The 16,977-nt window shown below is 44.1% G+C and overlaps 1 protein-coding gene and 1 long non-coding RNA gene across 2 annotated transcripts; one reads left to right on the plus strand and one right to left on the minus strand.

Moving 5' to 3' along the window:
• The first annotated feature begins 702 nt into the window (after window positions 1-702).
• LOC147628608 (potassium transporter 5-like) lies at window positions 703-6,093 on the plus strand. Its single transcript, XM_086813804.1, has 9 exons — window positions 703-1,008; window positions 1,259-1,490; window positions 1,847-2,095; window positions 2,870-2,920; window positions 3,208-3,468; window positions 3,595-3,647; window positions 4,052-4,166; window positions 4,361-4,615; window positions 4,756-6,093. The coding sequence occupies exons 1-9, from the start codon at window positions 898-900 to the stop codon at window positions 5,781-5,783; spliced, it is 2,355 nt and encodes a 784-aa protein (XP_086669930.1). The 5' UTR covers window positions 703-897; the 3' UTR covers window positions 5,784-6,093.
• Window positions 6,094-7,418: 1,325 nt separating this feature from the next.
• LOC147628609 (uncharacterized) lies at window positions 7,419-16,593 on the minus strand. Its single transcript, XR_015268146.1, has 3 exons — window positions 16,373-16,593; window positions 11,139-16,143; window positions 7,419-9,650 (listed from the first exon to the last, which is right to left on the minus strand). It is a non-coding gene; the product is annotated as an uncharacterized LOC147628609 (long non-coding RNA).
• Between the last annotated feature and the right edge of the window lie 384 nt (window positions 16,594-16,977).

Genomic DNA, 16,977 nt, shown 5'->3' on the forward strand with positions numbered 1-16,977 from the left:
AGAAATGTAAACTGCCTTGGGCCTTGAGATGTGATTGGCTACTTACATGGGTGCCCAAGCAAGGGTGGGGAATATTGGATGTCCACGAAACTCAAAAAGATTGGGCACAAGGTGGCAGATGACTGAGCAATTGGGCACTCCAAGTTTGTAGCTCTGTTGTGTAAAGAGTGCAGTGGGCCCATCCACTCAATTCTAGCATGATGGTGGGTTGCTCGAGAAAAGGTGGGATAGGTAATCCTCTTTGTGTGAAGGGCCTCTAGCACGATGGTTGGGTGCCCAAGAAAAGGTGCCTCTAGCATGATGGTTGGGTGTGGAAGGAAAGGCAGGAAAGGTAATCCTCTTTGTTGTAAAGGGCCTTGGACTCTTGGTAATAAAACCTACAAAAGTCCACCCAAGACACAGCACACCCGTGGTATTTCATGATTATAAGTGTTGGTAGCCGTGTAGAGAGTCAAAGTCGGAGCAACCATGACAGTGCTTTAATGTGAAATACATAAATTCAAAGTCCTCAAGTAGGTGTAAAAGCATAGAAATACATAAATTCAAAGTCCTCAAGTAGGTGTAAAAGCATAGAAAAAAAAGTGGCATACGATTAAGACAACTCGAGAAAATTTGGGCTGGTTCAAATAATCCATTGACCTTTATACAATATAAACTCAACTGGAATCCCATAGCTTAAATTAAGAGGGGGCCTTCAACCGCCCGCTAAGATGGGGCGGCCTTCTGTATACCTGCTAACAAAATGGTAGCTTACTAATTAAGGAGGACTTCGAGAAATTTAATTCTGCAGAGTTATCTTACATAGAGGGGCTCAATCAATTAAGTGCATAGTGTAATGTGGTAAATCACGTGCCACCTTCATCTGCATCCTAGCAGCTATCATCAGAGCAATACACCATGGCGCAAACAGATAGTATTGCTAGCGATGGACGCAACACGCCCCTCCGCAGACTGGACTCTTTGGATATGGAGTCCAACCATGTCCCTGGATTACATGGTTCTACCAAGGTAATTCGTTTTGTACACGCTCTCTTCGTGATTGTTTAAGTAGGGCTTCGTATCGAGGCGGTTATTCGGTGATTATTCAATCAATCAATTAACTAATTATAAGTATTTGAATCCGTTGTTAAGCAGCTATTAACTAATCAATCAATTAAATAATAATAAGTGTTTGAATCCATTGTTAAGCAGCTATTGAATTGCACTCATCGGCAGTTGGTCGATAGACATGAGATGATTTCTTGTGACTCTAATGCAGGCTTTATCAAAAGCATTAATACTTCGGTTGGCCTTCGAAAGCATTGGAGTGATATATGGTGATGTGGGCACATCACCCCTGTATGTCTACAGTAGCACGTTCCCGGATTCAAACAATCTGCCCCAGAAGGAGGATGTGCTGGGGGCACTCTGCCTTATCATCTACACACTCTCCCTCATTCCTCTCATCAAGTATGTGTTCATCGTGCTTCGGGCCAACGACAATGGAAATGGTGAGTATAAGGAAAGAGTGCATGAAGTGAGCTCCATCATGCATACTGTGATACCATCATGCATAGCATAGACTAAGTACCATCACGCATAGCATAGACTGTGATACCTCAACCATGCCATAGCATAGAGTGCATGAATTGAGCTCCATCATGCATAGCATAGACTAAGTACCATCATGCATAGCATAGACTGATATACCTCAACCATGCTATAGCGTAGACTAAGTACCATCATTCACATAGGTATTCTAGATTAACTACCACCATGCTGAGTGTCATCATACACCTCAACAGTGATGCATAGTTTTGCTTTCTCGATGTGGGCTCACATTGCTCTGATGATAATGTCAATGTAGGTGGCACTTTTGCGCTTTACTCACTTATTTGCCGGCATGCAAAAGTGAGCCAACTTCAAAACCAGCAAGTGGAAGATGAAGCACTGTCCGGATATAAGCCGCGAATCCCCAACCGAGAGTCCAAGAGAGGGGCAAAAATCAAGGAGGCATTAGAAGGAAGTAACTTGGGCAAGAGGGTTTTGCTGCTAGTGACCCTCCTTGGTACATGTGCAGTCATGGGAGATGGTGTACTGACACCAGCTATATCTGGTAAGCGTCTTAACTTCAAGTTCTTATGTTTGAAAAAATTTGGGTCTGTGTAAAGTTTCAGTTCATATGTTTGGACAAAGGGGTGTGTTCGTGTGCATCTTCTGCAAAGCTGAGTTCTTGTGAAATGGGTGTGTTTGTGTGTCTGTGTGCAAGTCGTGCACGCCAGCATGCATGGGCACAAGCCATTATTTCTCATCCCATGGATTTCAAAACACACACCAACCATGTAGCTTTAAAGAAAGATCATATTAAACTAGTGTATCAATCCAACCAAGCTGGTTTTCAATCCCAAATGAAGCTGCATTACGGTTGTTGCTATTCAACTCCCAACATTCAAGCATCAATTGGGCAAACTCAGCCGGCTGGAACTCATAAGTTTTACAGGCTGTGGTTCACAAGCTTTGAATATTTTATGTTATCATGCTAGTACGCTTTTGCTTATCAAACTAACCAACAAATCTCTAATCACAAAACAATTCAATAAATTTACCAAACTAAACAAAGCTGTCTTAAACCATCATTCCAAATCATGGTGCATCCTTTGTACACACACTTATGTCAAATGTCAATATGCTTACCATTTTACAGAGTGTCTCTAAACAAAAAGGAACGAGTCTTTACCATCATGTCAAATGGACCATATGTGCTTCTACTGTTTTGATGAAACCTGATGCAAAAATTAATATGGGCGTATGACACATCCGATGCAACCTCTCTTGCAAAATCAATTTCGGTGTATCTTACTGTATGCTAAACACAACTGTTCTCTTGCAGTGCTCTCAGCAGTAGATGGGATTCAAACCAAGGACCCAAGCTTGACCACTGGTAAGAGGCTCTAACTTCGATGTCCCAGAACACTAAAATACTATGAAAATGCGTGAAAGCTCTGATTCTCTATTTCTTGGGATGGAAAAAAGAACTGCTTCCCACCTCCACCCAAAAACTAAACAAAAAGGAATAGAAGAACTGTGATATTAGCTAGTCCATTTTTATTGAAGATATGATTCTGGTGTCCCTTGCCATTTCGTTTATATAATTCCTGAGCTAAGGTAGTGATCCTTTAAATCTCAACTCAAAAAACAGAATGTTGACACAAGCACGTTACATTGCAGATCATGTGGTTCTTATTTCTATTGTCATTCTAGTACTACTATTCAGCCTTCAACGGTTTGGAACTGGGAAGGTGGCATTTCTGTTTGCTCCTTGTGTCCTCATATGGTTTGCTTTCATCGGTCTCATTGGCATCTACAACATCTTCAAGCATGATGCCAGCATTTTGAAAGCATTCAACCCTTACTATATTGTCAAGTATTTCAAAAGAAATGGGAAGCAAGGTTGGATCTCTCTCGGCGGCATAGTTCTAGCCATAACAGGTTAGCTCCCTGCATTGCCTCAACCACTGGCCACGTCAAGGATGCAAGTCTTTAAATTCCTAATAAAATTATCATGTATGCAGCTCTTCATGGTTTTAATCATGCTTAGATTGTGATAAAATGCAGGTACAGAGGCCATGTTTGCTGATTTGGGACACTTCTCCGTGCCCTCCATTCAGGTAATACATATAGAAGACGTACCCATGTCACATTAACCTTTATGCCTTACATGAATTTCTGTTGAGTACCCCGCAAACAGGCTATTCATTTAGTATTATGTACCCAATTGTAAACATCAAGTCTATGCCTTGGATGACTGTGTGTTGTGAATGAGTAGCAGAGCATGTGCCCACATGTATAATGATCAACTCTTTAGTCTTTGATGGATTGTGCCCTGCTGGTGTAGCACATGCCCATACGTATGAAGGGTCAACTCTTATGCCTTTGATCATTTTCTTTTGAGGTGTAGCATGCACCCATGCATGTGGCTGCAAATCGGGTGCTCTTGTGCAGCGTCATTGCTCCAAGCTATAAATTCCTTTGCTTTTTTTGTATTTTGCTGATGGGGGCCTTGTGATTGCAGATAGCATTCACCACAATTGTATACCCTTCCCTGTTAGCTGCATACATTGGCCAGGGGGCTTACCTTCTAAAGCATCCCGAGGATGTTAGCCAAACATTTTACAAGTCCATTCCAGGCAAATCCTACACTTTTAAAAGAAATCAAGTATTTCGATAACAACACTTTAACAACTCTAATATCTCAGAGAAGCGGTTTTATCTATCCATGCCTGGTGGAACGTAATAATTTAAGCACTTGCCTATACAACATGACATTAGAACACAGATCTTACCCTTTTGCTAATTGAATGCCTTGTTTCTTTATTTCCAGAACCCATTTTCTGGCCAATGTTTGTAGTAGCTGTTGCAGCTGCCATAATTGCAAGTCAAGCCATGATATCTGCAACATTCTCCATAGTAGAGCAGTCTCTTGCTCTTGGGTGCTTTCCAACAGTGAAGGTGGTCCACACGTCATCAAAGTTCATGGGGCAAGTGTACATACCTGAGATCAACTGGATCTTGATGATTCTGTGTGTGATTGTCACTGCTGTCTTCAAGACAACAACATATATTGGGAACGCCTATGGTATGTTGACTTTATGATTCTTCAACAATTATGTATACGTATAACCATATGCACTGATATGTATGGATAAATGAATGAATACTTATGCATGCATTATTTTTTGCAGATTCTGAAATGTTTGGCATTTTCTGCTCATGCAGGTATTGCTGTTTTAGCTGTGATGCTAGTGACAACTACTCTCTTAACCCTGATCATGCTCATGATATGGCAGACGAAGCTTTACTGTGTAGTTGCCTTCTTCTCCATCTTCGCCCTTGTTGAGATGTTCTACTTCACAGCCAATCTGTACAAATTTGATCAAGGAGGCTGGCTGCCATTGGCCTTCGCTTCCTTCTTGGTAGTGACGATGGCAGTGTGGCAGTACGTCACAAGCAAGAAATACAAATACGAATCTGAAAACAAAGTCTCTATAACCTCGTTAGTGAGCAGATTAAGTGATTTAGGGCTAAATAGGGTGCCAGGGTTAGGACTGATGTATACACAGCTAGTGCATGGAGTGCCTCCCATATTTGATCATTTTCTGGAAAACCTGAGGGCTTTACACTCAGTGATAGTGTTCGTCTGTGTGAAGCATTTGCCTGTTGCAACAGTGCCAGCTGAGGAGAGGTTCTTGGTGAGAAGGGTGGGCAGCAAGGAGTATAAGATATATCGAAGTGTGGTGAGGTATGGGTACATGGATGCCCCAACTGAGCATGGGGATTTCGAGGCTTTGTTGATGGAGAGCTTGGAAAGATTTGTCAAAACAGAGGGTGATGAGTTTGAGCTGTTGGAACAAGGGTATGAAGAAAGAGCTACTGGAAATGGAGCTATGGAGGTTGAAATATCAGATGGTGCAGCAGACAGCACGACCCACATAAGTGCATATGGTGCGACAGAGGAGAAAATAAATGAAGAGGTCAACAAAAAGACCATTGCAACTACCACCTTGGAGGAAAGGAAAGAAAACATAAGCAAGGAGATAGCTTTTCTAAGGAAGGCAAGAGACGAGGGAGTGACTTACCTTCTTGGCAATAGTCTGGTAGAGGCTTCACAGACTGCTTGGATTGGAAAGAAAATTGTTGTGAATGTCCTCTATGATTGCTTGCAGCGCATCTCTAGAAAAAGCAGAGTTGCACTTCAAATACCACACAAGAAGTTGATGGAGGTTGGCATCACCTATAATATATAAATTTGTGCACTTGTTTTGATGCAGCAGGAGGCAGGATCAATATGACTTGGATACTAAGATTTGTTTGTTCGCCCTGACTTGGATACTAAGATTTGTTTGCTCGCCCTTTGTTAGACTACAATGATCTTTTGCAGCTAATGTCGATGCCAATCATCTACGCATGTTAATGCCAACATGAGTAATGAACTATGTTCTCCTTAAAGCTTCTCTAGGATATTAATGGTTTGCTTCTCTAGGATGTCAATATGATGTCGTGTACACTCAAAAAACATTTTAATGATTTGCTTCTCTAAGATGTCAATGGTTTGCTTCTCTTGCACTCAGAAACATTTGCTCGCACTGCAGTAGATTCCTATTGATTTCAACAAAAAGTTGCAAAGCAGGGTAACATTACTATGCATGTCTCTTATATATGTGTCATTAGGCACTATGCATATTAATGCTAACAAAATTGATGAAATTTGCTGCCCTTAAAAGCTTCTCTAGGATGATGGTTTTTAGGGTTTTGATTTTTGAGAGGAAAAGGTGTGGAACAAAAAATTGGGTACATCTACATGTGCACCAATCAAGAGAGTGTTCCTTGTTGCTGACCAGATTCACATTGCTAAATGCAGTGAAGGAGGACTCAGTGGGAGTTGAAGACCGTCTTCCATGGGTCATCATAGTCACCACAATATTTTCTTCGATATGATAGGTGATGACTTCATTTCGACCCCATCACAGGCACTGCCTCCAAGGGAAAGATCAGTGCATATCCCCTACACATTGGCAGGTCCAAGCCCACTTCCAAGTGAGTACAAGCTAAATGAGTGCAAATATCGCATGAGGCACATAGCAAGTCTCACACCCTTCTTATCTTCAAAGGTCCGAGTCCCATTAAGTTCTCTTTTAAAAGGAAATTATCAACTTTGGAGAGACTTGTCACACTAGAGGGGTGTAAGCTATAGATGTTTTAAATCAGCATTGATGGAGGAATTTGGCCATGGTATACCCCCACCCTTACAAATGCATTGATGGATAAAATTATCAATCGTAAAGATGTGACATGCGGAAGGTTCGGGGTAGATCAGTAACTTCAATGCTCAGAAAATCAGCAATCGTTCACGACAAGAATAACGCACAAAATTGAAAGTAGATGTGCAGAAAATAGAGAGAGAGAGAGAGAGAGAGAGAGAGAGAGAGAAGAGGACACAGTATTGGGTCCCGAATACCCTCTGTAGGGCCCCACCACGAATGGTGTATTTGCTTTTATTAGAATGATGCAAAATCTGAAAATAAAAGACTGACTTGACCTGTTTTGGCTGTGACGAATCTCTGCCCTTGACCTTCACCCTTGCGTTAGCTTCTCCCTTGGTTGTCCGGGCCCTTGAGTATCTGCAGCACTTTGTGAAATATGAGATGAAATGACCTGAATTTATGGCTGGGCTTTATATACCCCCTCAGGTTGCTGGTCAGCTAGTTATACAGGAGTCTTTTTGCTGAAAAAGCTCACGACCAGCAACAATAGCATTTAATGCTAAAAAAATCCCATCGTTTTCACACCTATGAAGGCTGGCCATTATGTGCATGGCAATGGATTGCTAGGCAGCCTGTGTTGGCTGCCCCACACCTGGCCGATAGGCTTTAAAGGGGCACAGTCGAGGTCCTCCTGGCCCCTTGGGGGTGGTTCTACACCTCTCCCATGCCCACATAAATAATCTTGGGGTAGAGCCCTATGGGCTGGCCCCATCTCTACATGCAAATTCTACATGTCTACACAGAGGTCTGGCATCCAATATCATACCAAATACACAGAACCACTCACCTCATTCCAAAGGGAGACTCACAACGCGGACTGGCACTGCTTCATGTGCATGCAGGCTTAGTTCCGTACGTCGTACCGATCAGATCGTACGCACGATTCGTACCGTACGGTACCGTACGTGTCCGTACGATCAGGTACGATTTTGCCCTGTTTTGCCCGTTGGAAGTAGCCGTTTTTCTGTCCGTTTTTTTGGTTGTTTTCCTTTCATCTCTCCTGTGTCCTTCTATAAAAGCCTCGAGGACCAAGCCTCTCCTCCATCTACTCCAAGCCTCTCCTCCACCACCCTCCATCTACTCCAAGCCTCAAGGACCAAGCCTCTACTCCAAGCCTCTCCTCCACCCTCCTCCACCCTCCATTGCCCCCTCATGATGATACCCCACTGCCTAGAGAGCCCTTGTTTGATGATGACGGCAACCTACTTAGCGAGAATGATCCCCAAAGTGTCTCGTCCACCTTCGAAGAGTCCTCTTCAGAGAACTCTCTTGATGGACACTCTAGTAGTGATCATGTTGATGATCATGCAGATGTTGGTGATGATGTAGACTTTTGATATGTTATAGCTCTCTAGGCATTGGGCATCTATCTCCTTCTAGCCCATTGATGATGTATTGTAGTATGTAGTATCATGTATGTACGCATGTTGGCGGTCGCCCATGCCATGAGTTTTTGGCCTATCCTTTTGTAGCAATTTTGTACTCTAATGGCATGATGACATTATGTGATGGCCTGCAAGATCTTGAGAACTGGATTTAACTGAGCAGAAGCGACTAACATGCTGAGTTACTGAATGACCTTTGGAATGAACATGAACTAAGGTTGGTTACCCTGTAACACTCTGATACCAATGTGACATGGGAGGGATTGATCATAGACTCTAGTAAAACAACCTTAGGCTTAACTAACTCTTAATTATACTTAGGAGATAGACAATGGTGTCAATGCAATGCAGCTATATTAAATGAATGGTTACAATAAAGGTCTATAAATAGATCTATGATGCTGTACTAAATGAATATCCTTCTCAGAATGAGAGAGAGATGATGAATGCTAAAGGTGAATGACTGTTCCTTTCTCCACTGCTGTGGTCCACCCTTTGGATACTGGCTTTCCTCTACGTAGGAGGCAAGAGGCTGAACTGAACTGAATGCTTAACTGTATGCTGAATATGCTGAATGCTGCTTCTGATCCCCTATGCTCCACAAGCTGGAAACCCTGGAGATCTATGATGCTGAGATGATCTACTGAATGAATGATGTGCTGCCTTATATATGAGTTATGCTGCTGGTCGGTTGTACCTACTGCTGTCAGCCAATCATCTGGGACTTCACGACTTCATTAAATGCTCTAATGCTGCTGTCGGCTGCTGACCAGGCCTTCACGACTCCATTAAATGCTTAAGTACTGCTGTCAGCTGCTGACCAGGCTCTGTCGGCTGGTTCCACAGTCCATGACCTGATGTTTACATGCTCTAAATGCTCATGATGCCTTATGTGCTGCTGTTGGGGCTATAACAGTCCCATACACATGCTGTGATATATGCTGTAAGTGCCGTGGATATTACTTGATGCTCATGAATGCTATCTGATTAATGCTTATGGATGCTAAGAATGCCTACACGTGACAAAGACAGCTCAAATCGGACCATATTTGTAACACACGGAAGCTCTGAGAGTCTTCTTTCAGCCCTAAACACCACTTAGAACATGCTGATGCAAAAACGCAGACAGAAGAGAGAGAGAGAGAGAGAGAGAGAGAGAGAGAGAGAGCTGGAAATTCAGTATATTCATATGGTACAAAAAGGTACCCCTAAATCTGCAGCCATGGGCTGCCTTCATGAAAAGGTGGAAACACCCAAAACAGTCCTAATGCTGGACCCACTCCATAAGGGAGTGAATGATCTACTCAATGAGCACCTACGCCTATTTATAGGCCTCTTTAATTCATTGGACTGCTGGCCGACTGCTGATCGGCCAGCCGACTGGTCCATAAATCCACATGCCATGATGCGCCTGCAGCCACCTCCAATCTGGTTCAGCCGACAGCCTCTGTGTGCAGCCGACAGCCTTTTCCAAGTCTTCCATGCCTTGCTCCAAGTCCAACACTGGCCCAAAACTGTAGCATGCTCCTAAACTCGCCACTTGAACATACTTTACAACCGAGCGGCCACAATTGTATCATCATACATGTGGGAAGAGTGCAATGCATCCTCAAAGGATCTAATCGAGTTCTCTCACACTTCATTTTAAAAAAATCCAAGGGAGGTGATGGTAAACAAGAACAGGCAGGCACATCAATCAAGGAGGTCAGAGAACTTAGTAATAAGCTCTCTAACCTCCTGGGTGAATGCATCAAATGTCCTTCCGCCCGACTGAATAGTCTACAGTTGCCGAAAATCCAGTCTCATCAAGCTCTCTTACAAAAGCCTCTATAAACATACTTTTGAAAGCTTTCCAAGTTCTGGGTTTACTTTTAAGATCTTGCCACCACATGAAGGCACATTCTCTAAGAAACATTTCCGCCGCCATAACTTGTGCTAATCGAGATAGCACATTATGGCAAAACGTTTCTCCCACCTACTCAACCAAGATTTAATAAAGTCTTGGTGTCTTTGCTTCTTCTCCCTAGAAAACAACTCAGGAGTAAAAGGAGGATAGGCAGCCAATGTGAGGGAATCTGGCTGCCCCTTCTGGACTAGCTACAGAGAATGTCCATGGCAATGCTTGCACATGACATCCCCCTCTGCTAAACTTGATGACGGGATTCCAACCTGTTCTTGGATGGCTGTCATCATCCCATTCTTTTCCCGAAATCCCTCTGTCATCCATCCATCTCTGGCAACCCTTTTCTCTGAAAACCCGGCCCGGTCTCCAAAACCACTCTTAACTCTGAATAAGATCTATGCATCTGTTCCTTCCAGTCCCCAATCCATTCCTGCCTTGACTCTGAACACTGTCTCGGTCTTCATTCCTGAGAAATGTGTATGGCACTCTCACATCACCCCTTGGAGGATAATCCTCCCTTGGGACCGTTGCCTGAAAACCTATCTGGCTCACAGGACTGCCATTCCCTCTGGCTTTGTGGAACACCACCAACAAACCTCCTGGGAGCTCTTCCCGATCTTGTGTTCCTTGCCTTGGGCTTCGTACCTGTGCACTTTCCTGTACCTTGGACCTGTACACCTTCATATGGGACTGAATCAGTATTTAGCCTTGCTGAGCCTGATGCTCTGATACCAATGTAACACGCGGAAGCTCTGAGAGTCTTCTTTCAGCCCTAAACACCACTTAGAACATGCTGATGCAAAAACGCAAACAGAAGGGAGAGTAGAGAGAGAGAGAGAGGGAGAGAGCTGGAAATTCAGTATATTCATATGGTACAAAAAGGTAGCCCTAAATCTGCAGCCATGGGCTGCCTTCATGAAAAGGTGGAAACACCCAAAACAATCCTAATGCTGGACCCACTCCATAAGGGAGTGAATGATCTACTCAATGAGCACCTACACCTATTTATAGGCCTTTTTAATTCATTGGAGTGTTGGCCAAGCCGACAGCCTTTTCCAAGTCTTCCATGCCTTTCTTCCAAATCCAACACTGGCCCAAAACTGTAGCATGCTCCTAAACTCTGCTTTTCTTACATCTTTTTCTGGCTGCCCCCTTCTGGACTAGCTCCAGTGAATGTCCATGGGCTTGCACATGACAATATTCTACCTCTCATCTTACATGTATATCTATTGATAAGAATAAGCATGTCCATGAGCATTGGGATTAACCGATGCACATGACATCCCCTCCTACTAAGCTTGGAGCACTGGGGTAATCCATACAACTTTGCTCCCAATCTAATTGAAGACTCCACTTCATATCCACCGACTTGATCCCCAAGCTCTCTAACTTGGTCTTCAAGTTCTCTAGCTCGGTCTCTAGATCTTCTGAATCACAAGTAGTCTCTTCCTCCTCACAAGATTCGGAAAGACCTTGGGAAGTTCCTCAGAAACTGTCGGGCCGACCTCATCCTCCTCCAAATAGGATTTGGAGAGATATACCACCTTGAAAACTATTGGGTTGACCTCACCCTCCTCCAAACGGGATTTGGAGAGATCTAGTTGCCCAATCTGTGGTTTTGGGTCTATGATTGGTTTTGGTTTGGGTTTGGGTTCGGATTCGGGCTTTGCCTCTGGCACATACATCTTGAGCGATGGCATCTCCTGGAAAACACACCTCTCTGATCACTTCTCCCGAGAACTCGTCTTAGAAGCTCTCCTTTCCATGGATCAACACCCTTAGTCTTGGGTTGCTCTATCAGAAACACGGAGAGCTGCCCAGAAGCACCACCAGCAATGTGGAAGAGGACAAACGGAAGGCCTAGCCTATCCGAAGGGTCTCTCCACCCCCAAATCCCGGTTATCCACTATAAGTGGGGGATGAGGGAGGCCACGGGGCAGAATGTGTTGAAGATGGTGGCCTTCACCCCTCAAATATGCACGGAGGTGGTCAAATGGCCTAATGTGATAAAGGAGGCTGCTCGCTGGTGACACGTGTACTTGGAGGGAATTAATCCCATACACAAAATGTGCACTTGAGTGACACTTGAATATAGAGAACGTTGAACCCCTCCAGAGACCATCCCTCCCGGGATCTTTTGGTGCCTTTGGAGGCTTCAGCCTAGCTAGGGGACAGGATTGGGACCCCGCACCCAAGGCTGACACGTGGCTTCTTCTTGGAGTCCAACATGGTATCAGAGCAGAAAAAGACTACGGATTGTGTGTTCTGTTCAGTGGCAACGGCTCCTCTTGATTGTTCCGACGCGTATGTTCCTCGGCGTTTGGTGGTTGGCTGGCCTTTGTTGTTGTTTGGTCCGGTCTTGTGGTGGTTGGCTGGCCTTTGTTGTTTGGTCCGGTCTTGTGTTTGGCCGTGAACAAGTTTGGTCAGTCCCACGTGTTTGCCTCGAGGTTTGTCCACAGGGGGGTGTTGAAGATGGTGGCCTTCACCCCTCAAATATGCGCGGAGGTAGTCAAATGGCCTAATGTGATAAAGGGGGCTGCTCGCTTGTGACACGTACTTGGACGGAATTAATCCCATACCAGAAAAAGACTGCGGATTGTGTGTTATGTTCAGTGGCGGCGGCTCCTCTTGATTGTTCCGACGCGTCTGTTCCTGGGCGTTTGGTGGTTGGCTGGCCTTTGTTGTTGTTTGGTCCGGTCTTGTGGTGGTTGGCTGGCCTTTGTTGTTTGGTCCGGTCTTGTGTTTGGCCGTGAACAAGTTTGGTCAGTCCCACGTGTTTGCCTCGGGGTTTGTCCACAGGGGGGTGTTGAAGATGGTGGCCTTCACCCCTCAAATATGCGCGGAGGTGGTCAAATGGCCTAATGTGATAAATGGCCTAATGTGATAAAGGGGGTTGCTCGCTTGTGACACGTGTACTTGGACGGAATTAATCCCATACACAAAATGTGCACTTGAGTGACAAAAAGGAAGTACAAGTCTTGCAGCCCTTGGCTACCTTGAAAAGGTAGAAAATACCTAATCTAACCCTAAGTCTATGACCCAATCCACTAGGGACTGAATGGGTCAAATGAGCTAAGCGATTGCCTTGAATAGGCCTTGGGAAACATGGGTGGACTGGCCAACCTACTGTCGGCCAAGTCCTTGGACCCATAAAATCCATCTTGCTGTGGCCGATAGGAATAATCCCCACAATACTGGCCAACAACCTCTTGGTCCTTCCACCACATCTTTCCATGCCAATAAAGCTGCAGAGCTCCTCTATCTGGTTCTAATTTGATCTTTAAGTTATGCCCTTTTAAGGATTAGCCGGCACATGTCTTGCACATGATATCCCCCTCTGCTAAACTTGATGATGGGATTCCAATCTCCATTCTTGGATGACTCTCATCATCCCATTATCTATTGACGGAGTTCCAAACCTGTCATCCTTCCCTTCCTAGCAACCTTTTCACTGAAAACCCTGCCCGGCCTCCAAATCCACTCCAAATCTGATGAAGATCTGTGCATCTGTTCCATCCTATCTCCTTTCCCTTCATGCCTTGTCCCTAAAAGCTTTCTCTGGTCTTTTTTCCTGAGTATCGAGTCTGGCACTCTCACTCCACCCCTTGGAGGATCATCCTCCCTTAGAGTCGTTGTCTAAAAGCCTTTCCTGATGTGCCCCAAGTGGCACCCGACTCACAGGACTATCTTTCCCCTTGGGTCTTGTGGAGCACCACCAACCAATCTCCTGGGAACTTCTTCCATGTCTTGTGTTTCTTTCCTTGGGCCTCGTACCTGTGCACTTGCCTGTACCTTGGACCTGTGCACCTTCATCTGGGACATCATTAGTGTTTAGCCTTGCTGAGCCTGATGCTCTAATACCAACGTCACATGCGGAAGCTCTAGGAGTCTTCTTTCAGCCCTAAACACCATCCTGGAACATGCTGATGCAAAACGCATACAGAATATAGAGAACATAGAGAGAGATAGCTGAGTATTCGGTATATTCATAATGTACAGAGAGGAAGTAGAAGTCTTGCAGCCCTTGGCTGCCTTGAAAAGGTAGAAAATACCTAATCTAACCTTAAGTCTGTGGCCCAATCCACTAGGGACTGAATGAGTCAAATGAGCTAAGCGATTGCCTTAAATAGGCCTTGGGAAACATGGGTGGACTGGCTAACCTGCTATCGGCCAGGTCCTTGGACCCATAAACTCCATCTTGTTGTAACTTGTGGCGGACAGGAATAAATCCCCACAGTACTAGCCAACAGCCTCCTGGTCCTTCCACCACATCTTTCCATGCCCATAAAGCTGCAGAGCTCCTCTATCTGGTTCTAAATCTAATCTTTATGTATTTCCCTTCAAGGATTAGCCGGCACTTGCACATGACATGGAATGCCCCTTACAGAGGGGCCATGAAGACCAGAATCCACAATGTGGGATAATGGCTGCCACATGGCAACGTAGGAGATGAAGGCGACGAAATCCAACGGCGACATACTCCTCAACCCTAGGTGATTTCACCTTGGCCTTTGCCAATGCTGCCATAAACTTTTCCATTGCTGCCATCACCATTTCCATCATATTGATCATGAAGCTTTGCTCACCGTGCTTCTTGAAAGCTTTGCTTGCCGTGCTCCTCCTTGAAGCCTTGCTTGCCATGCTTCGTCTTCACGCCGAAACTTCTCCAACAAAGCCTCTTGTTCTTGCCAATGTCTTTCTTCGTGTCTTGAAGGCTTTCCATCATGGAGTAGAGTGAGAGAGTGTCCAAAAGAAGCCTTTACCTACCTAGGTTAGACCTAGGCTAAGTTTTTTGCAAATCCTACCAACATGCAACCTATGCTACATGCAAAAATGGCCTGAAAACACAAAAATACAAACCCTAATTTGGTTTTCTATGCGTGTCTACTCGACCTAAAAACCCTATTGCTAGGGCTGATTTGATCCAAATCTTTAAAAAAACTAATTTTGGCCTTACCTCCTAAAAATGCAAACCCTAATTTCAACATGTAGACTCTACCTAGGCTCATGCAAAACTAACCTAAGCTCTGATACCAATGTCACATGCATTGATTAACACTAAGCAAAGAAGATTAACACTAATCCTATGTTTAACAAAGACACAGAAGAGAAGGAAAAATGAACCTAATCTACTATATATTGTCAAAACATGATATATATACAATGATCTTACCGATTCACAACTTCATGATGCATATACTAAAGATCCCTGCAGTCTTCTACTTGCAATTAGACAAGAGAAGCTCTTGTTGATCTACCATTGTGTCCTTGTTGCCTTGCAGACTCTCACAAATGGATCCTCTTCATCTTTGAATGATGATTCTAATGAATGCCTCATGATCCTATAGGGAAAAGATAAAAATTCATAACTAAGTCGGTTTTGCTTTTTTAGCCCACAAAACTTTGTCCAAACAGTCATATTTTGTATTCATAATGTGTCCAACTTGTGCCCAACCATTGGGCTATGTCCTGGGCATCGTTTGGGCTGCCAAGAACGCTGAAATCAGACCATATCTTGCCTCTTATCTTGCCCATATATCTGTTGATGAGGATAAGCATGTCCATAAGCATCAGGATTAACGGATGCACATGACAAAATTATTTGATCCTTGAAAGGCCCTTGGCTCCAAGTTCAACTCCCCATGACATTACTCCATAGAGAAGCCTCTGGTTCGTATCCAACAAGAACAATTTCATGCCTCAATAAACTTGCGCTACCAAGTTCTTTTTAGCCTATGGAAGGCCAAGAACCCCAGATGCTAAACAGTCATATAAGCGAATCAAATTCGGGGTCTTGAAGGATCAATTCTGTTGCATCAGTTGTGTACCGATCTGTGTGGTTGCTTGCTCCAAACTCTTGAGTATTGTTGTCACTTGCTCCATAGTCTTCACACGGTGGCAGTTTGCTGCATATTCTTGCGCATGGTGGAGGTTTCCTCCTGAGCATGGCGGTTATTTGCTCCTTACAACTGACCACATGCGGCTCTAATTTGAACGATGTGTTTCATTGCAGCGGCTTCACACACTGTGTTACTTCTTGTAGCAGCAACAAGCCCTAATTTCACACACAGAGACAGACCGAGTGTGTTACTTCTAGCAGCAGGCAAGTTCCTAATTACAGTCGAACCGATGAGGGAAAGCCCTACATTCGATCACAGAAAGAGCGACGTGTTGCGTCACAGGAAAAATCCAGCTCCATTTCAGCAGACATACGGAAGAATCAACTTCATCAGATTCTTGAACACACAAATAAGAGGAAAAACCCATGTCGGGTTATTTCTTACCGTCGCAGACAGAAAAATCGTTGAAATACAGTCAAACCTCCATTACAAGGCAAAGATTTCCCGTCCCTCGAAGACTCCACAGAGACGAAGGAAATGGAGGGTGAGACAAAGAGAAAGACCTCATAGCGGGGATGCTTTGCATACGTTTCCTGTTGCGATTCTTCTTCTTCTTCTGCGATTGGCGGGGTTGCAGCTACTTTACGTCATTGCACAATGCCCTCTCAAAACTTTTTGAGGCTTTCAAAAAAAAAATTCTACCCAAACCTTTTCAAAACTCCTCCTCTCCTTCTAACCTCCAAATTCTTGCCACGTGGCAGCTTTGTGAAACTCTTCCTTAAGATAATATAGAGATATAGAGATATAGAGAATATAGAGATAGAAAAGAGAAGAGATGAATAAAATGCTTATTCAAAATTGTCAAACCCAACCCTTGGATACATGTTAGGTTCACTCAAATGCTTGTTCAAATTTGTCTTTTCCTCTTGAGAAGGATACACATTAGGTTCACTCAGAAAAGTTTCATGAACAATGAGATATGAGATGGATACACATTAGGTTCACGCAAAAATGATAAAATGAACAATGAGATATGGGGTTACATTGGC

Source organism: Cibotium barometz, chromosome 19 (assembly GCF_041138505.1).
Source record: "Cibotium barometz isolate CiBa-2024 chromosome 19, ASM4113850v1, whole genome shotgun sequence".
Taxonomy (NCBI): domain Eukaryota; kingdom Viridiplantae; phylum Streptophyta; class Polypodiopsida; order Cyatheales; family Cibotiaceae; genus Cibotium; species Cibotium barometz.

Excerpts from the sequence above, each read along its gene's own strand:
- LOC147628608 (XM_086813804.1), top strand. The coding sequence starts at position 898 with ATGGCGCAAACAGATAGTATTGCTAGCGATGGACGCAACACGCCCCTC. Across the intron at positions 1,491-1,846 it reads GGCCAACGACAATGGAAATG|GTGGCACTTTTGCGCTTTAC; the intron begins GTGAGTATAAGG and ends ATGTCAATGTAG. Across the intron at positions 4,167-4,360 it reads ATTTTACAAGTCCATTCCAG|AACCCATTTTCTGGCCAATG; the intron begins GCAAATCCTACA and ends CTTTATTTCCAG.